Source organism: Acomys minous (assembly GCF_964271855.1).
Source record: "Acomys minous genome assembly, chromosome: 7".
NCBI lineage: Eukaryota > Metazoa > Chordata > Mammalia > Rodentia > Muridae > Acomys > Acomys minous.
In genome coordinates, this window is record NC_140488.1 from 103,448,838 (window position 1) to 103,470,474 (window position 21,637).

The following is a 21,637-nucleotide window of genomic DNA, read 5'->3' on the forward strand; positions in this document are numbered from 1 at the left end:
AACCCTGTCTCAAAAAAGATTAAAAAATGAAAGACAAAAAAAACCAAAAAACACCCACTTGCTAGCCAGTCACGGTGGCACACACCTATAATCTAAGCATGCAGGAGGCAGAGGTAGGTGGTTCTCTGAGTTCCGGGCCAGCTTGGTCTACAAAGTGAGTAGCCAAGGCTACACAAAGAAATCCTGTCTCAAAAAAAGAAAAAGAAAAAGAAAAGAAAAGAAAAGAAAAAAAGAAAGAAAGAAAGAAGAAACACTTCCTAGACAAGGTGGTACATGTGTGCTTGGTGGTTTGAATAAGAATGACCCTCATATGTATGGATACTTGGTCCCCAGTTGGTGGACCTATTTGGGAAGCATGAGATGTGACCTTGTTGGAGAAGATGTCACTGGGAGCATTTTGAGGTTTCAACAGACTCCTACCATCCGCTTTCTGCTTAAGGCTCAAGATGTGAGCTCTCAGTCGTTTCTGCTGCCATGCCTTCTCTCTCCCATCATGGAAGCTAACTGTCTAAAGCTATCAGGCCCAATTCAATACTTCCTTTATAAATTACTTTGGTCATAGTGTTTTATCACAGGAACAGAAAAATAACTAATACACCTGTAATCTCAGAACTTCAGAGATGGAAACGGGACCAGGAGCTTACAGCCAGCTTTGGCTAGATGAAACTCTGTCTAAAAACAAAACAATACAAAAAAGACCCCCCCTTTTTACTTTCCAAATTTAACTAAATACAGTTTTTCTACAAGGAAACTATTTTCTCCATACCAATGCTAGTCAAAGTATAATCCAGTAGCCAGGTGCAGAGCGGCACACACCTGTAATCCCAGCACTCAGGAGGCAGAGGCAGGCAGATCTTTTTGAGTTTGAGGCCAGCCTGGTCTACAAAGCAAGTCCAGGACAACCAAGGCTACACAGAGAAACCCTGTCTCAAAAAACCTAAAGGGGAAAAAGTGAATCAGTGGTTCTCAACATGTGGGTCACTACCCCCACAGGAGTCACATAGCAGATGTCCCACATATCACACATTTATATTATGATTCACAACAGCAGCAAAATTACAGTCATGAAGTAGCAGCAAAAATAATTTTATGGTTGAGGGGCCACCACAACATGAGGAACTAAGGGTCACATTAGGAATATTGAGAACTATTGGTATAATCCATAGACTAATACTAATCTGCGAACTGTGGACCACAGGTTTATGGTAAGTACAGAAAATGAGAACAGACATCATTTCTCAGCAATCTGTTTTAATAGCCATTGAATCTAATAGTGAAAAATTAGGGTTTGTTATATTGCTTTCTGTTCACATTTTTCTAGTCATTCTTTTTATTTTATAAAATAATTGGTTCATTATGGACTTGAAATAAAGTAAAGTATGCCCTAGTTCTTTGCCACAGAGTCTAAGGAGCACTGTGTTAAGAGTTCTATCAGATGGCAGCCTGGTCTACAAAGGGAGTCCGGGACAGCCAGGGCTACACAGAGAGACCCTGTATCGAGACAAAAAAAAAAAAAAAAAAAGACAAGAGTTCTATCAGATGGAAGCCTCGTTGACAACTCAGGAAAGCTCAGTAGATGCCTCTTTTAACTCTCCAGTGACAAGTGGAGATTATCTTTACCTTTACGCCTTAGTTTCTTTCTGCTGCTGTGATAGAATGTATGAACAAAAGCAACTTAAGGACAGAGGTGTTTTAGCTCATAGCTCACAGTTCAGAAAGTATATCCCAGTAGGAAAGTCAAGAAAGCAGGCACCTGAAACACCTGGTCACATAGCATCCAGCCAGGAAACAGAAGGTAATCAAAGTCTGATTTGGTTCACTTACTTTTCTGTTTATACAGTCCAGAAAAGTGGGCAGATCTTCCCACCTCAGTTAAAATATAATCAACATATTCCCCACAGGCATGCTTGAAGTCCTAACTCCCACAAAGTCTAGATTTCATCAAGTTAACAACTGATGTTAACCATCAGGCTTTGTGTGAGGTGACTCGTTCCTCTTTGATCTTCATACCATGCAGCCACATCCTGCTCCTCATTACCTCCAGTTACCCTTCTCCCCGACACATCCCTTCACTCACTGAAGAACCTGCGCACAGAGTTTTCTCCACACCAAGTCTTTTCAACATTCTACATGGTATCAGCAGTAACATGGGGACCCAGCTTCCTTTGACCTCATCACCTTCAGACAGTTACCTCTGCTCTCACTTCAGCTACTCTCATGAGCACCCCTAGACTCTGTCCAGCAATCGATTCACTAGTGGAATACGAAACGCATGTGCCATTTCTTTGACCATAAGTATATCCATCAAGCTGTTCTTTGCGCTCACCAATTCTTTGTTTACTCTGTGTCGTTGGTGTTTGAAACTAGGTCTCACCGTGTAATCCTGGCTGGCCTGGAGTGACTCAGAGAGATCCGCCTGCCTCTGCCTCCTAGGCACTAGGATTAAAGGTCTGTGCCGGCAAACCACACCAAGTGGTTTTTTTTTTTTTTTTTGAGACAGGGTTTCTCTGTAGACCAGGCTGGCCTCAAACTCACAACAATCCGCCTGCCTCTGCCTCCTGAGTGCTGGGATTAAAGGCGTGTGCCACCATCACCCAGCCTGTGTATTCTTTTTTTAACTGGGATTTTTGTTTTGTTTTATTTTGCTTTGGTTTTTTGAAACAGTCTTGGCTATCCTGGACTTGCTTTATATACCAGGCTGGTTTCTAACTCACAGCAATCTGACTGTCTCTGCCTCCCGAGTGCTGGCTGGGATTAAAGGTATACACCACCACGCCTAGCTTTTTTTAACTTTATGCTTTGTTTTCAGAGAAGGTCTTACTGTGTATCAAATTGACCTTGAACTCACAATCCCTATGCCTCAGCCTCAATAATGGGATTATAGGCAAGCATTCGGATTACAGGCCTGTGGCACCAAACCCCTGCCAAATCCAGCTATTCTTTGACTTCAACCTACTTACTATCTAGTTTAAATTCCAGAATTCTTCACTTGCCACCCCCCACTTTTCATCACATTTGCAAACCTATCTGCAGCTCAGTCCTACTACCTACTAACAGACCACTGGGTCTGCTGGAGAAAAAAATGATCAGCCATTGGACTGGTGGCAAAATAAATTCACTGTCTAAAATATATAGATTATATTGCCTGATAATCCTCCTATAATTTCCCACTTGGCTCCTTCCTTCCCATAATCCACGGTAAACTTCAAATCTTTGATCCCACTATCTCTCCCTTCTTCCATGCAAATGATTTACTTCCTCCTTAGAAATAAAACCGAAATGAAATAATCAGACAAGAAATAATTTTATTTCTAATACCAACTCTACATCCTTCACCCATCCTTTCCTCCTGTTACAACAGAAGTGCTCTCTCTCCTTCTTCCTAAGGCCAGTGTTAGCATCCAGGTCCCTTCTTTCTAAAGTATCTTCAATTTCTCACCCTGTTTCTTTCTCTTTCCTCTTTACATTACTATTTAAACAAGTGTACTGCCTTTAATGAACAACAAAACCTCTCATTCTTTCCTTTCATCCCTTCTTGCCTGCCCCTGACAGTTCACAGCCAAACAGCTCTATCTACATTTATACAGCTCAAAATGACCCATTTTGGAGTAGGTAACAGTTTAAACATGGTACAAAACTTATAATATCAGCACTATATTGTAATTCTCTATCGGTTGTGTACCTCTGTCATTCTTACTGCCTCCACCATATGATCTCTAGTTATGATCTCTAACTAGAAGTATTATCCTGCTGACTCAACTAGACTCAAAACTTCTACTCTGTCTCCACACAAAATGGTTTTCCACACCAAAACAATATTTTTTTAAAAATGTGGCGCATGCCTTTAATCCCAGCACTCCAGAGGCAGTCTACCAAGGCTACACAGAGAAAACCTGTCTTGAAAAACCAAAAAAGAAAGAAAGAAAGAAAGAAAGAAAGAAAGAAAAGAAAAGAAAAGTGTGGGCTAGAGAGATGGCTTAGCAATTAAGAGTGCCTTCTGCTTTTGCAGAGGATCCAGAAACTCCAGTTCCAGGAGATCCAAAATCCTCTTTTGACTCCTCAGGCCACTGCACACATGATGTACATGCATACAGTCAGGCATACAAAAACATGTAAAAATCAGTTAATTAAATAAAAACACGAATGTGATGTTACTATCTCATACCCAAAACCCCTCAAATATCCTTATTTTTCTTTTTTAATTTAATTTTTTTTAATTTATACATGCATGTGTTGGACAGTGGCCTTGGAAGCAGGAAGAGGGTGTTGGAAACCCTGGAGCTGAAGGTACAAATAGTTGTGAACTGCCTGACTTGGGTGCTGGGATTTGAACTCAGGGCCTCTGGAACAGCAGCAAGTGCTCTTAACTGACGAGCCATCCCTCCAGTTCCTCCCTATTTTTCTTAAAGAATGGATTGACCATGGCCTAAAAAGACCTTGCCTCTCTGGTCTTACCTTTTATCCCTCACACATAGCACCAATTATATAAATAAATATGCTCACTGTAAATGAAAAGCAAGAACCCCCTCAGAAAAACACAAAAAAAGAGCTTTTTCCTTCCTGTGGTCTCTAGGGCTACCTTGGTGAGGTGATCTGAACGAAATGCCATCTATGTTCTTAGGTGTCTGAATATTTAGTACACAGTTGGCTACACTATTTGGGTAGACTTAGGAAGTGTAGTCTTGCTAGAGAAAGTATGTCACTGGTGGTGGGCTCTGAGGTTTCAAAAGCCATATGCTTTCTCTGCTTGTTGCTGTTTCTAAGCCTGGTGCTTTCTTCCACACACCTCCCCCCCCCCCCTCTCTCTCTCTCTCTCTCTCACAAACACACACAGACACACACACACACACACACACACACACACACACACACACACACACACCCATGATGATTGTATCCTTCTGGAACCATAAACCCAAAATGAACCTTTCCTTCTATGGTCATGGTGTTTTATCAAAGCAATAGAAAAGTAACCAATGCATATGAATTTCAGTTGCTACTGTATTTGTTTTGTGGCTAGGGACTAAACCCAGGGCCATACATGCTAGGCAAGTGCTCTGTCACTGAGTTAAAACTCTAGCTCTATTTCTATTTTTTGAGATGGGCCCAGTGTGGTGGTGCGCACCTTTAATTTTAGCAGTGGGGAGGGAGGTGGATCTGTGAGTTCAGGGTCAGCCTTATCTACAGAGTGAGTTCCAGGACAGCTGTTTCAAAACATAGTGAGATCCTGTTTCAAAACAAACAAACAAAAAAACAAACAAAAATCCTACTTGAGATAGGGTCTCACTAAGCTGCTTTGGAGATTCTCCTGCCTCAGCTTCCTGAGTAGCTATAATGACAGACCAAGGCTTGGCAGTATGAGGTTTTTCTTTATTTTTTTCTGTCCCACTCTCCTGGGGGGGCACATCACCTAGTACACAGAATACATGCTCTGGACCCTGAATTTCTTCACCTGGGGACAAGGTCCCAGGCAATTAGCCAGGAACCTATTCAGGGAAGCAAGAAGAAAGTAAGACATAGGACCACAGAACTCAAGGTCCTAAGGTCTCAGCACACAATCCACTGACATCACTACAAAAATTCAAAGGCAAAATATAGCAAGACTTTTGGGACAACAGAAGTAGTGCTTTAAACCTCAACTGTTGGGCTCCATGTGACAATAGCATTCACATGCTCAGGAAGCCACCTTTAATCTAAAAAAGGCATGGGGATGTAGCTTAGAGGTTGAACACTTGACTAACATGAATGAGGCCATAAGTGTTCGATCTTTATAGAGTGGAGAGTGGGATATGACTTTCTCACATACTCTGGTGCCTCACCTTTGACCACGTCCCCTGGATGGGGAGACCTGGTGGCACTCAGAGGAAGGACAGCAGGTTACCAAGAAGAGACTTGATACCCTATGAGCATATACAGGGGGAGGTAATCCCCCTCAGGAACAGTCATAGGGGAGGGGAATAAGGGGAAAATGGGAGGGAGGGAAGAATGGGAGGAGACAAGGGATGGGATAACCATTGAGATGTAACAAGAACAAATTAATAAAATAATATATATCTTGGAAAAAATAAAAATAAAAACAAAAACCAGTAAAAAAAGAGTATTCGATCTTTAGTACCACAAAAATAAATAAATAAATAAATAAATAAATAAATAAAGCCGTTTGGATTCTTACTGCCAGCCCATGATGCCCTCTATTGTTCTTCCTCTTCCCTACTGCTGACACTCCTGCTACATAGTACCTATTTCAGCTCTACCTATGCCGACTGTTCATTTATTGGCCATTTGTGCTTATTCTATCTGGCACGCAGAAATTCTGGTATTCACCAAAACTACTCAGATCTTCCATCTCCTAGCCTTGTTTCATTTACTATCCAGCCTAATTCAGCAAACTTGCAATGGGCTAGATAACTCCTCAGACAAAGGAGGCAAATAAACCAAAATTATTATCAATAATTATCACCGGGTACCTAGGGTAGCAAATGCTGTATTGCTCTCAGCAGCTTCCTTAGTGAAGAGAATTGCTACAGCATGGGCACTGAAATTAAGTAGACACTCAACAAATATTTACTAAGTAAATGACTACATAAATAAATATGGATGGTGTACAGATACCTATAGAATGAACATTCTAGAGGGAACGAGGCAGGCAGTGTCAGAACAGTTTCATTAAGTGCTACAAAGTAAAACCGAACAATGATTGCTAAGTGAAAGTAAATTTAAAGTCTACATAAAAGCAGCTGAGAAGAAAACTGAGCTATGGACTTTGACTATATTAATCTTTATAATAAAAACAGGGACACTTTGTAGTACAGCATTCAGACACTAAAACACAGAGATTAAAAGATGCAAAGATAGGAGAGTCAGACTAGCTGGGTTTGAATTTCACCTCTTCCACATATAGCTGTGTGAATATAGGGAATTTATATAAACTCTTTGTGCCCCAGTTTCTATACCTGTGAAACAAAAAAATTAGTAGTACCACCTTATAAAGTTGTTACAAGGATTCAATGAACTTAAAGTACTCAAGTGCCTAATACATGATAAATTATCATTACCTATAACAGATGGGAAAATGAATTTGGTTGGCAAATTGCTGGCAATTACAAAATTATTTACATAGCAGAACAATATAAAAATTTTGGTCTTCATGAGCCTATAATATCTAACCAAGTATGCAGCTAAAATATAATAGTAGAACCAAATGCTACAAGAACACAAATCATGCACTTGTCTTTTGTTGTTTTTGTTTTGTTTCGTTTGTTTGTTTGTTCTATTTTGAGACAGGGTTTCTTTGCGCAACAGCCCTGGCTGTCCTGGAACTTACTCTGTAGTCCAGGCTGACCTCGAAATCAGAGACCCAACTGCTGAGATTAAAGGTGTGCATCACCACAGCCTGACCAAAGCCAGCCATTCCATTGCTTCATCCAGTATTGTGGAACCAAGTGGGACACAAAGATCAGAGGAGCCAGAGCACTGACTAGTTTTTTTTTTTTTTTTTTTTTTTTTGGTTTTTTGAGACAGGGTTTGTCTGTGTAGCCTTGGCTGTCCTGGACTCACTTTGTAGACCAGGCTGGCCTCGAACTCACAGCGATCCGCCTGCCTCTGCCTCCCGAGTGCTGGGATTAAAGGCATGCGCCACCACGTCCGGCTTTTTTTTTTAAAATTTATTTATTATTATATATACAGTATTCTGCCTGCGTGTACACCTGCAGGCCAGAAGAGGGCACTAGATCACATTATAGATGGTTGTGAGCCACCACATGGTTGCTGGGAATTGAACTCAGGACCTTTGGGAGAGCAGGCGGCGCTCTTAACCACTGAGCCATCTCTCCAGCCCCGCACTGACTAGTTTTGCTCAAGATCCTATCTGGCTTCCTATCTACTCTGCCTCTGATCTCTGAGAATGTTCAAGGAGCCAAACCTTGTCACCAACCTGTGCCTTGGAAAGCCAATATCTTCATCCATAAATAAAGAAGGGAAAGAGTATATTTTACCTTCCTTCATCCAAAAACATTTCAGAAAAAAACAAAGTCAATTTTCGGTTTCTTGCAATAACCTTTATCAGCTAGAACACTATCTACAAAAAACGGAAGCAAAGGCACCCACAGTTCCCCCGCACTGGCCACACTGCCTGCAGGCAGAAAGCACTTAGAGGGGTACTAAAGAAGCTAAACAAGTTTCATGGACCTGAGAAGTTTCTGCGCTCTCTGCTCAGTACCTGGCACCTGAATTTGCCATTTAAAAGAACTCACTAAATTCCAGAATATCTTCTTTTTCTCTCTTTTCTTTTCTTTTTGTGTGTTTTTCAAGACAGGGTTTCTCTGGTTTTTCTTTTTTCTTTTTTCCAAAATATCTTGATGTTACAGACAAAACAGGCCATTTTCTATATCTCTTGTGAGCTTCTCTGTCACTATCCCATTACTCTTGTCCCACTAACATTAAAATTCTTCAAAATGAAGTTTTTCTTGACCTCTTTCTTTCACAATCCAATCAGCAAATCCTGTGTTGATATATATTCAAAACAAAACCACTTCCCATTCACATCAACACAGACACTAGTTTTCTAAAAGTTTCTAAAGTCACCATTTACTAACTAGACCAGAATTTTCTCAGTTTTGTTTTGTCTTTTTGGAGACAGGGTCTCATGTACCCCAGGCAGGTCTCAAACTCAAGGATGAGTATGAATTTCACATTCTCGTGGCTTCCACAGCTTGAGAGTTGGAGTTACAGACATGTATAGCCATACCAGGGTTATGTGATGCTGGGACCCAAAGCTAGCTTTACAAACGCTAGCCAAGCGATCTACCAACAGAGTCACACCCCCAACTCTTCTTTCTAAATTTTTTTTTGTTTTTTTGAGACAAGGTTTCTCTGTATCACCCTGGATGTCCTGGAACTTTCTTTGTAGACCAAACTGGCCTCGAACTCACAGAGATCCACCACCACTGCCCAGCATTTTCACAATTTTTAAGTAACATTAGAAATATAGGGCATGTTAAAATAAAGAAACAAGCTGGGCATGGTGGCACACACCTTTAATCCCAGCACTCGGGAAGCAGAGGCAGGTGGATCGCTGTGAGTTTGAGGCCAGCCTAGTCTACAAAGTAAGTCCAGGACAGCGAAGGCTACACAGGAAACCCTGTCTCGAAAAACCCAAAAAAAAAAAAAAAAAAAAAAAAAGGAAGGAAAAAAAAAGAAAGGAAAAAAAGGGAAAAGCTATAGTTCTCAATGTACGTAGGAAACATATTTATTTAAGATTATGCTATAAAGGAACTTAAAGAGAAATTTTTACTCCTCACTTGAGCCAGGAAAATATAAATACCAGGTGATTAGTAAGTTATTTATATATACTGTCTACAGCAAAAAGTGAAAAATGTATTCAGAGACACGTTCAAGTATACTAAAGAAAAAGCAATGTGGAATTAAAAAACAGGTAACCCACAGAAAGTCAGGAAAATGTAAACAGAGGCACGCAGAATGGAAGAAAGGCTGAGGATATAGTTCAGTTGGTATCATGCTTGTCTAGCACACACAAAACCCTGGGTTCAACCCCCAGCACTGAATACAAGTTATCTCAGGCCTGTAACCAGAGCTCAGGAAGTCATGGCAGGTGGATCAGGAGTTCAAGGTCACCCTCAGCTACATAGCCAAGTTTGAGGACAGTTGGCCTATATAGGACCTTTTTGCAAAAAAACAAAACAGAAGCTGACAAGATGATTCAGCCGGTAAACATGTTTGCATGCACACACAAACACACACTGATATATACACTTAATTTAAAAACAAAATCTCATTTCATTTAAGTGTAGACTGAAAGGAAAGGGATGAAGACTGGGTGTAGTTCAATGACAATGCCTGCCTGGCATTGCCTGGGATTGAGCCCTAGCACTACAAAAAGAAAAGTGGCTAAAAAAAATACAATGTCACCATTAATCAAAAGAAAGGAGGGGTGCTTATATTAATATAAGATAAAGTACAGTTCTATGCAAAGAGATTGGCCATTGGGTAAAAGTATGTGTCACACAAGCCTGATAACCTAAGTTTGATCTCCAGATTCAATGTAAAAAAGGGTATAAAGTGGTGCACATCTGTAATGCCAACACTCTCTCCTGTAGGGAGATGAGAGGTGGGGATGGAAGAATGATCTAGAAGCTCACAGGCCAGCTGGCCTAAAGAACACAGCAAGTGAGATCCTGCCTCAGCATGACTAAAGGTAAAAACTGTCTTCTGAAAGTTGTCCTCTGACCCCCACATCTGCCATCTGCCTGGCACATGCATGCCAGAAAGAGAGAGAGAGGAGAGAGAGAGAGAGAGAGAGAGAGACAGACACAGAGAGAGAGAGAGACAGAGACAGAGAGAGAGACAGAGAGAGAGACAGAGACACACAGAGAGAGAAACAAATAAAAGTTAAATTTTGAAAAAGAGAAGGACAAAAAAATGAGGGTTGGCCAAACAGCTAAGCAGGGTAAAGGTGCTTGTTCTGTAAGCCTGATGACCTGATGACCTGAGTTTGATCCTAGGGACCCACATGGTGGAAAGGGAGAACTAACTCCAACAAGTTATCCTTTGACCTCCACATGAACACCACAGCACATACATACACAAATGCCCACACACAGACGGAGGGAAAGAGAGGGAAGGGAGAGGAAGCAGGGGGAGGCAGGAGGGAAAGAAGGAATAAACAGAATCCAGAAGGCAGTCTGACATTATGGTGCTTTAGCAAAATAATACTAATTGGGCCCATAACCTCCTTAGCCACCAGCTCTAGGCCAGGCTTATAGAACACAGCATGAGTTTTCCATTATGGATCAGGCCTTAAGACCAATTAGAAAGCTGTTGGTTACCTCTATAGCATTCATGCTACTATCTCGCCAGGCAGTGATTATTGGAGCTCAAAGGATTCACAGCTGGGCAAGACCGTTGATGGCTTTTCCTCCCCATCAGCACCCCCCAAAAACCTTTGGATATTATGAAAGTTAGTCAGTTGGAAGAATGGTTCCAGTTCAGAACCAGTGTGAATTCTCCATGTCCTGTGATCAAAGTTTATGGTGTCTTCAGCGCTAGGATCTTACCATGAAGTTCTAATGAATAAGCAAGAGCAATAACAATACTATGTATTGCCAGGCAAACTGGCACATGCTTTGAATTCTAGCACTTAGGGAGGCAGAGGCAGATAGATCTCTGTGAGTTCGAGGCTAGCCTGGTCTACAAAGCAAGTCCAAGGCTACACAGAAAAACCCTGTCTCAAAAAACCAAAAACCAAAAAATAAAACAAAACAAAATTGTTATGTAGAAGAGGGGCCTCTAGTACCGTCTTGACAAATGGAGTATTTCATACAAAGCGCTGGGCTTTTTTATAATCTATGGTTTCTGGGATGAGCATTATCCCTCTATGTAGGGTAACTTGAATTAAGCTTATCTGTGTGTATATGTGTACATAACAGGAGACAGTCAGTGGACATGAGCCCACTGAACTGCTATCTACATAACTATTTCTATATGGCTTTTCAAACATCCTTAGTGCTGGTTATCTCTCTACCTCCCCCACTTCAGCCCTCACATCCCACTTCCCACTTAAACCTTTACCACTATGATTCGCCTTTCTCCAATGCATTGCCTTCTAAAGATTTCTAAATATCTATAAACCCCCTTATCAGAAAAGCTTCTTTAGAAGTGGATAATGTAGCCAGGTGTGGTGGCACACGCCTTTAATCCCAGCACTCGGGAGGCAGAGGCAGGAGGACCACTGTGAGTTTGAGGCCAGCCTGGTCTACAAAGTGAGTCCAGGACAGCCAGGGCTACACAGAGATACCCTGTCTCAAAAAACAAACAAACAAAAAATCTTAAAATGTCAGTGGTTTTAATCCTTGTAAATATCAAATGTGTACTGTACAATGATGTCCAGTAGTCGTGTTCTTCTTTTTTTTCTTTGACCAACAATCAGGATTAAAAAAAAAAAAAGCCTTCCCAGAACCCCCTAGTTTTATCACCTCACATTATTTATAATATAAGAAAGTTCAAATGATACTAAGTGCAACACCATAAAGGGAATGATCAGGTAACAGGTGACAAACACATAGATAACAAGGTATCAGAACCAGAGGAGAGTAGAGGAGCAGTTTGGAACACTTGAGTTCTGGACATGACAGGGCTGTTAAATTCTTGATACCTGTAGATTTGCACAAGATTGGGCCTGTTAACATTCTGTGTTGCAAAAGGGGTTCACAAGGCTCCAACCTTCCCTGACGATATACAGGCAGTTAACATTGATAGGGAAAGGGGAAACAACTTCAGTGGTTCAGCCATTGGTAAGTCCCTCAAGTTCTGGTAAGTAACCTTGGTTAGTAAGCATCCTTAAATCCAGTGGGCTATCAAAAATAAATAAAAAGACATAAAAGTAGAAGAAAGGAGTTGGGAAGAGGAAGGGAATCAGAGAGAGGGGGATAAATATGATCAAACTACATATATGAATAGGTCTGGCTAGTGATATAGCTCAGCAGGTTCCATTTACCAAATTCAATCCCTGGGACCCGCATAAAGAAGCCAGACACAGTGGTACACATCTGTAAATCCAGTACTCCTATAGGGAGACAGGAGGTGGAAACAGATGGGAGGTAAAACCAGGAAAGCTGCCCAGAAGATCACAGACCAGCTAACTTGGAGTATTGGTTCAGCAGAAACAAGGGAGACATTGCCTCAACAAGGCAGAAACAGAGAACTGACTCCTGAAAAGTTGTCCTCTGACCTCCACATGCTCATGTGCAGTCCCCCCACTAAACAAATACATATTTTAAAAAAGAAAAATGTCACAATGAGATCATTATATGCTAACAAAAACAAAAATTAATATGTACACAACCATTTCTACTTAAATTATAACTATTATCAGGAAAACTAAGGCCTCACAAAGATGAAATACTTTGAAAATAACTGGGGTAATGATAATGTCATCTCATCCATCCTCCAATATCAGATGTTATCATACTCTATACCATGAGAAGAAATTGATACTGCTTTCAATTTATGTTTCTCAAATCTGGGCCCCATTTACCTACTGAATGAGAAACTGAGGTTGAGACCTTTCTTGTTTTCTTTTTTGTTTGTTTGTTTGTTTTTCGAGACAGAGTTTCTCTGTGAAGCAGAACCCTGGCTATCCTGGACTTTCTTTGTAGATCAGGCTCGCCTTGAACTCACAGAGATCTACCTGCCTCTGCCTCCCAAGTGCTGGGATTAAAGGCGGTGTATGCCACCACACCTGGCCTATCTTGTTTTCTGAATGGGCTCTACAAATCAGAGTGAAGCTACTCTGTATTTTTTTTTCTAATTTTGAGAACATTGTCTCTGGAATCAGATACTCTGAAATTAAAATCCATACTCAGAAAAATCACTTAACCTCCACAGTTCCAGATTCTTAATCATTAAAATAGCATAGTTGCCTTCTTTACTATAACCACTCCCGGTAATAACTTGTCATTACACACCATAATCCTAACTGAACCTCAAAAGTCTACCAAAGCTATGTACAGATTTCAATCAGCTCTAGGCATTTGTGGACATGAAATCTGTGAGACTGGAGCTGGAGAGATGGCTCAGTGCTAAGAGGGTGCTTTGCATGTTTGAGGACCTTAGTACACAGAACCTAGCACCTAGGTAAAAAGTCAGGTGTGGTGGTAACCCCAGTCCTGTGAGGAACAAACGCAGGAACATCACTAGGACTTGCTAGCCACCAGTTTAACTCAAGGTTCAGAGAGAGACTGGTTCAAGAGAATAAAATAGAGAGTGATTCAACAAAACATTTTATGTCCTCCTCTGGCCTCTATGGACTCACAAACATATACACATACAAACATACACATAATCATACAACACACACCGAGTCTGTGTGATTAACTACTGTGAACAATCATGATAACTTCATAATATTTAGTAATTTCCAATTGAGCTAAACTAAAAACTTAGACTACACTGAGCATGGTAGGATGGGGGTTGTACTGAGTAAGCAAGAACAGCCAGCCGCCCACTAAGGATCTGGTTTTCAGCTAGGCTCCTTGTTCTCTGGCAGCCCACAGAAAGTAGGAGAAGAAAAAATTTAAACTGGATGCTTTGTGAAACTTGTGTCAGAATGTACAAACAAAAGCAGAATACACCTTAGAAATGTAATTAAAGATAGCTCTGACCCATAAACTATTTAAAATTCTTAAAATTTCAGTCAGGTAGAGCACATCTGTAATCCCAGCACTCGGGAGGCAGAGGCAGGTAGATTGTTTTTTGTTTGTTTGTTTGTTTGTTTTTGGTTTTTTGAGACAGGGTTTCTCTGTGTAGCCTTGGCCATCCTGGACTCACTTTGTAGACTAGGCTGGCCTCAAACTCACAGCGATCCGCCTGCCTCTGCCTCCCGAGTGCTGGGATTAAAGGCGTGCGCCACCACGTCTGGCTGGTAGGTAGATTGTTGTTAGAGGACAGCCTGGTCTACAAAGCGAGTCCAGGACAGCCAAGGATACACAGAGAAATCCCGTTTTGAAAAACAAACAAAAAAATCTTAAAATGTCAGTGGTTTTAATTCTTGTAAATATCAAATGTGTACTGTACAATGATGTCCAGCAGTCGTGTTCTTCTTTTTAGTTTTGACCAACAATCACATCAGGATTAAAAAAATCCTTCCCAGAACTCCCTAGTTTTATCACCTCACATTATTTATAATATACGAAAGTACAAATGATATTAAGTGCAACACCATAAAAGGAATGATCAAGTAACAGGTGACAACACATAGATAACAAGGTATCAGAAACGGGTTTTAGATGACTAAAATCTGGCAAATACCCACGTTATAATGTTAGGTATGGGGGGAGGGAGGTCACAAAATGGTATTTATAATATAATCCCAACCTACAAAAATATATGTTGTGGATGGTCATGGTGGCACTCGCCTTTAATCCCAGCACTTGGGAGGCAGAGGCAGGTGGACAGATATAAGTTTGAGGCTAGCCTGGTCTACAAAACAGCCAAGGCTACACACAAAAAAAACCCTGTCTTGAAAAACAAAACAAAATCATGTTTTAAGTAAAAGGACAAGAGTTACTACAGTAGCAAAAAAAAAAAAAAATTAACGGTGGATTGTACCCAATACACTCATAGATGACTTTGTTTTGTTTTGCTTTTTTGTTTTTTGAGACAGGGTTTCTCTGTATATCCTTGGCTGTCCTGGACTCACTTTGTAGACCAGGCTGGCCTCAAACTCACAGTGATCCACCTGCCTCTGCCTCCCGAGTGCTGGGACTGCAGGTGTGCATCAGCACGACCAGCTTCATAGATGACTTTTTATTTCTATTCCTTTCCAGTATTTTCTATAACGGACATGTCTCACCTACAGAATAAGAAACAAAAAATATTTTTTGCCCAGACCAGTCTTGAACTTGCAATCCTTCTTCCTCAGTCTCCAAAGGCCTATACCCTAAAGTCTAGTTTTTTTTAAATCATTCTTTTAAAAAATCTGGGTTGGGCTGATGATATGGCTCAGCAGGTGGTGCTTGTCACCAAGCCTGACAACCTGAATTCATTCCTGGTCTCACATGATAGAAAGGGAAAATTGACTCCTGCAAGTTGTCTACTGACCTCCACATTCATATCATGCCATATGTGCACAAGCATCCCGAGACAGACAGACAGTGAGAGAGAGAGAGAGAGAGAGAGAGAGAGAGAGAGAAGTAAATATAATTTTAAAATCTAACTTTCAGGAACTAGGGAGATGGCTCAGTGGGTAAAGAGTGTTTGCTATGAAAGCAACAGGACCTGTGTTCAATTCCCCAAAAGTAACATAAATCTGAACATGGCCAAAAGTGTTTGTATCCCTAGCATTGAGGGGAAACAGATAAGTGGATCTCTGGAGCTCACTAGCCAGCTAGCCTAACCAAACTCCAGGTTTGGAATGAAAACTAAGAGGGAGAGCATAGAAGAAGAGAGCTGACATCCTCTTCAAACCTCTGCATGTGCACACAGGGATGCTTATCATCCACACTCTGTGAGTGCACTCTCTCACAAGTCTAACTTCCAGGCTGTGGAGAAGGCTCAGCGAGGAAAGTGCTTACTAGACAAACATGAAGACTTCAGTTCAATCTCCAGAACATATGTTTAAAAAAAGCTTAGAGTACATGTAATCCCAGTGGTGAGGAGACAGAAATGGGAAGATCTGCTAGGCATGGTGGTGCACGCCTTTCATCTCAGTACTTGGCAGGCAGAGGCAACTAATCCCTATGAGTTCTTGAGGCCAGTTTGGTCTACAGAGCAAGTTACAGTACAGCTAGGGCTACACAGAGAAACTCTGTCTCAAAAAAGAAAGAAAGGAAGGAAGGAAGGAAGGAAGGAAGAAAGAAAAGAAATGGGAAGATCCCTGGGGCTCTCTGGCCAGCCAAGCCTAGCCAACTTAAAAAGTACCAGGCCACTGGGCATGGTGGCACATGCCTTGCCTTTAATCCCAGCACTCGGGAGGCAGAGGCAGGTGGATTGCTGTGAGTTTGAGGCCACCCTAGTCTACAAAGTGAGTCCAAGACAGCCAAGGCTACACAGAGAAACCCTGTCTCGAAAAACCACAAAAAAATAAATAAATAAAAATAAAAAAGTACCAGGCCAGTGGGAGACTCTATCTCAGAAAAATAAGGCTCTGGAGGAATGAAGCCTCAGGCTGACCTCTGGTTTCCACATACACACATACTTATGTGTACCCACCCACATTCTAAACAAGAGCACAAGTAGAAGAAAATGTTTTAACTTTCAGACTTGGGTATAGACAAAATAATTTACGGAATGTGAGTTATGGAGTCTGACACAGGGTAAGAACTTAGGGAGTGTTTATTCCTGTTCTGTTTCCAGATTTCCATAACTGTGAGCAAAAGCCTTTTTTCCAGAGATATGGAACTTATACAGTTCCTGTACAATCCAAACTAAGGGCCATAATGCAATAACTTTTTTTTTCCATGAAGACTTGTTCATTTATTAAAAAATATACTCAACATCTATTACAATGTTTAGCATTGAACCAGATTCTGGCAATAGTGAAAATTAAAAAAAATTATCTCTACCCCCCAGGAAGTAACAGAGATATATATATATATATACACACACATACATATATACACACATACATATATATGTGTGTGTGTATATATATATATGATGAATTATTTATTTATTTATTTTTATTTTGAGACAGTTTCTCTGTATAACTCTGGCTATCCTGGAACTAGCTCAGTAGAACTCACAGAGATCTGCCTGCCTCTGTCTCCCAAGATTAAAGGCGTGGCACCACTGCTCAGCTAAAATAACTATTTTTTAATAAGGATATATACAAAGTACAATAGGAACAGAGGAAGTATAGAGGAAGAAAGCATTTTATAGAGGCAGTATTCTGTGAGCTGTAAAAGAGAGAACATCAAAGGTAATATAGCAAATGCAAAAACAAAGAACCATAAAGGAGTTGTGGGTAATTTAACTTTGCTGGGTTATAAACAGCAAGGCTGGTGTAGGGGTCACACTTTTAATCCCCACACTTGGGAAGCAGAGACAGGTGGATCTCTGTGAAGTCAAGGCCAGCCTTGACTTACATTTCAAGTTCCAGCCAGTGAGACCATGTATACAAAAACAGGGTGGTGGTGGGGAGGTTATGACAGGAAATTAGATTGGCTAACTAGATCATAAAACACTTGTCTGTCACAGAAAGAAAACTTATTTTTTTCTTTTGAAGACAAAGTCTCATGTGTCCCAAGCTGACATGGAATTACTATGTCACTCCCAAGAAATGAGATTACAGGTGTATGCTACCACACCCAGTTTCTGCAGTGGTAGGGATTGAACCCAGATCTTACAGTGTTCTACACAAACATTTTACTAACTGTACTATATTCCTCAACCCTTATGGAAGACATCTTAATTCCCACTTATTTCCAGAGTAAAGGAAAAAAATGACAAACCCCTAAGTCTGTCACCTCTTAAACAAAATAACATAAGACAGAAAAACTCTGTACCAGGCACATAATAAATAATCAGTAAAGAGCAATTAAATGTGAACTTGGATTTACTTCATCAAGTCAGTCCCAGCTTAGGTCAGAATTTTGGCAACACCAGTACCTTTACTTTGCTTTTGAGCATAATAGAAACAGCTCTTCTGAAAGTTAAGACTAACAAATAAAAATTCTAGACCCTAACATATAACAAAATGGTACCAATAGACTGTTTTTATTATACTCCTGTATACAAATCCCCCCAGTAATAGGATAATATTATGATTTTTATTACATATGCTAACCTCACTAGAAAGCTGGGTGACAGGTGCACTCATCCTGTTTTGCCCTATGTTTTTAAATTTTAATTTAATTAGCTGGTCCTGCAGATAGCACAGAAATAAAATATTATTCCAGTTCTGCCTCCATTTATTGAATGCAAACAAACTGCTTTACAGCTATGAAAGAGGTATTGATTTGTAAGCGAGGCTTACAGAAGCAAAAGCAACTCCTTCAAGGCCACTGATAGTAAGTTACAAAGAAATCCATGTTCTTAGACTCAGATATCTCAAAAATTCAGTACTGCCTCCTGCAAAGGCAGCTTATGAGGGAAAACACAACCATCAGGGTACAAAACTGATACTTTCTTTGTAGCTAGAAGGCAGCTGCAAAACCAAATATACATGCATATATATATATATATGCACATACATATATGTATACATACACACACAAAGTACAATATATACATATGGGGAAACAGAATCCAGAGACCAATGTCAGCTAAGACTTAAGTCTGCAAGGAGGGATAGAAAAATCTGTCGAGCCGTAAATTGAGAGAGGGGCTAGTTTCTGAGGAGTAGGAAAAGGGGCTGGGAGGAGAGAGCATGTGAAAACACAGCACACCTGGCCAACGCACCCTGACCAGCCTGGCCTGCCCTTCTTACCTGCCATGAAACCAGTCCTGGCACATGTCACACTCGATCATGAAGCGGGTCACATCATAAGGCAGTCGACAGAGGCAATACACTGGCACTGAGGCCATCTTCACAGGGGGGTGGATCGCTTTGCGTCGTGCCAGGTTTGTGGCTTTAAGAGGGTCAGAAGGCAGCAACAAGCGCCTTCCCTAGACGATGGCTGGACACAAACAACACTTTTTTTACAAAGTGTTACAAACCTCGGCCCGGGTTTCCAAATCGCCCCGTGTCCCCGCCCCCACCCCCACCCCGTGGGTACCAACCTTCAGTTCTGAAATAGGGAGTAACCCAACCAGGACTCAACACAGCTGGTGAGAGTGCAGGAGTTAAGTGGAGAAAGTCCACCCACCCTTCAGGATTTCTTTCACTTGCAAACAAAACAAAACAAACAAACAAACAAAAACCAAAACAAAAAAACCCAGAAAGAACATTCGGGCGCTCTGCTCTTCCCTACCTTCCACACGCCTCCCCCAGCCCCCTACCTTCTTTGGCCCTCAAGTCAATGACAACTTCTTTCCGGGTTTCATGTAAATATCTGAAAGCTTTCGGGAAGCTTCTTTAATCCTCTACTGAACCCTCTTTTCGCTGGCCTCTGGCTTCCCAGGACTCTCGGCTCCCTTTATTATATGACGCAAACCATGGCATAAAGGATGAGGCTTGAGAAGAGGGAAGCTGACGGAGAGACCCTCTCTAGCCCTCAAAATAGGAAGAAGCAGAGATGCGGAAACCCCTGAAAGTCCGCGCAGGGTATTCCAAATTACACCCCCCCCCCCACCGCACCCCCCGAAGCCTTCAGGAACAAGGCAAGCACCACTAAGCACCCAACTCAATCACAGTTCTGGGCTTGCATTCGGAGAGTTTAAATGTTCCTTTTCGTCATTCTCCTTCCCGACCAGTAAGGAGTCTCATTATGCTCCAAAACGAAATAAATCGCTATTTTCTCCTCCACTCCAGAGCTGACAGGGATCTCATCTCACCCCTGACACTAAAAAGGATCTCTTCGAAGCCCTGGTAAACTGACTAGAATTTCCTCACACCCGGGAAACTAAGCAAAGATTTTCCGCCCCCCCACAGCTCCCAAACGGCAGGCATTTTCTCACAGCCCCCCCGAGACTGCCGAGGGTTCGGCTGTACCCCTCAGCTGACAGAGCTTTCATCTGAGACAAGAATATCTTGTTTGTAGCCCCCAAAACTTACGAGGATCTCTTCACGCCTCCCCGACTGACAGGAACCTTTTCACGCTCCAAACCTGACAAGAATGTCCTCGGTCCCAAAGCCTACAGGAACCTCTTCATACCCACGGCTGCAAGGGACTCAAGACGCGGAGCTCAGCCCCAGAGACTCGCCAGCGACTGGGCTCGCTCCGGGGCAACACAGCTCTAAACGCTAAGCAGAGGCTATCCGGGCAGTTCCGGCCCCAGAGGCAGCGCGCGATGAATTCTGGGATTGCCGCTGTGAAACTGTGAACCTCACTTGCCTTCTCCTAGAAACCACATGCCGCGTCACGCAGTTCCCGTAGTCTGACGGGGCTTTAGGGCAACGTTCACCGCACACCCACAGCCCGGCTGGTAGGGCCCTTCTAGAACCCGAAGCTTAAGCCTGAGGAGGGGGCGGAGGCGGGGGCGGGAGGCACGGGGCGGAGGCGGGGGCGGGAGGCACGGGGCGGGGGGCGGGGGCGGGAGGCACGGGGCGGAGGCGGGGGCGGGAGGCACGGGGCGGGGGGCGGGGGCCGGAGGCACGGGGCGGGGGGCGGGGGCGGGAGGCACGGGGCGGGGGGCGGGGGCCGGAGGCACGGGGCGGGGGGCGGGGGCGGGAGGCACGGGGCGGGCGCGAGGGCGGGAGGCAGGGGGGCGGGGCGGGGGATGGCGGGGCGAACTGGCGAGTGGCTTTGTCGCCGCACCTTCAGGAGATAGCCCTAGCGCCAGGTCTGGAAAAGACTACCTGTGAAGTCGCAGGGAGAGCCCAATAGTAAGCGGCAGGAAATTCAAGGTAATCAATAAAGTTTATTCAAAATTAGGAGGAAGTCGAGGCGGAGAGGGGTGGGGAAATATGGTAAACAGCTACCATATTGAGAGTGGCGGCGTTCTGTGAGGGAGACAAGCCAGCCGCCATCTTATGAGGCCCGGGCACGCGAGGTGAAGGTGGAGCCCAAAACGTCAAGCCCGAGGCTCTGGCGTGACGTCATGGGGCGGGACGACACCTTGAGAGAGCGGGGCGGTGCCCAGCTGTCCTAAGACCTGCTCCTCTTCTAGGTGGCCCAATTGCCGCTTGAGACCTTGAACTGATAGGCGGAGACGCCGCCATCTTAGGCGAGGCGTTAGTTTGGTTCCATTTTGAGTGGGGCCTAGAACCCAAGTCTTCCTTACCCCTGGGCAAACTGGGAGTTAAACAAACAAACAAACAAACAACCGGCACCTTTCTCCTCCCTCCTAGCGCTCACAGCTCCTCCCTAGTCTCCTCCTCTGAGACCGGGTGAACTCTGACTCCCGGCATCAAGGCTGCGGGGGCGGGCTTCAGCCTTGAGAGAGACGAAACACTCCCCCACAGCTCCTGCACAAGGCGTACGGTTAGCGAACTAGGTCCTTTTCCCACGGTTGGAGTATCGTTTCATCTTAACTCCGTGAGAGGAGAATCTGTGATTACCACCCAATGACACAGGTTTAG

At 42.8% G+C, this 21,637-nt stretch overlaps 1 protein-coding gene and 1 long non-coding RNA gene across 5 annotated transcripts in view; one reads left to right on the top strand and one right to left on the bottom strand.

The window, feature by feature from the left end:
* Positions 1 to 20,576, bottom strand: part of PHF8 (PHD finger protein 8) — an 89,102-nt gene extending 68,526 nt beyond the window's left edge. For 2 of the 4 annotated variants that reach the window (XM_084789296.1, XM_084789293.1), the window contains exons 1-2: positions 20,171 to 20,576; positions 18,944 to 19,133 (exon numbers count right to left, since the gene is read on the bottom strand). In XM_084789296.1, coding sequence (XP_084645422.1) covers positions 18,944 to 19,041 — 98 coding nt within the window. In that variant the 5' untranslated portion in view covers positions 19,042 to 19,133; positions 20,171 to 20,576. Of the gene's footprint in view, positions 1 to 18,943; positions 19,134 to 19,236; positions 19,363 to 20,170 lie in introns of those variants that run through there. The other 2 variants (XM_084789294.1, XM_084789295.1) reach the window with 2 other exon arrangements.
* Positions 20,577 to 20,859: 283 nt separating this feature from the next.
* Positions 20,860 to 21,637, top strand: part of LOC311601664 — a 37,320-nt gene continuing 36,542 nt past the window's right edge. Inside the window, exon 1 of the long non-coding RNA XR_014780621.1 lies at positions 20,860 to 20,962. This is a non-coding gene — a long non-coding RNA (uncharacterized lncRNA). The remainder of the gene's footprint in view (positions 20,963 to 21,637) is intronic.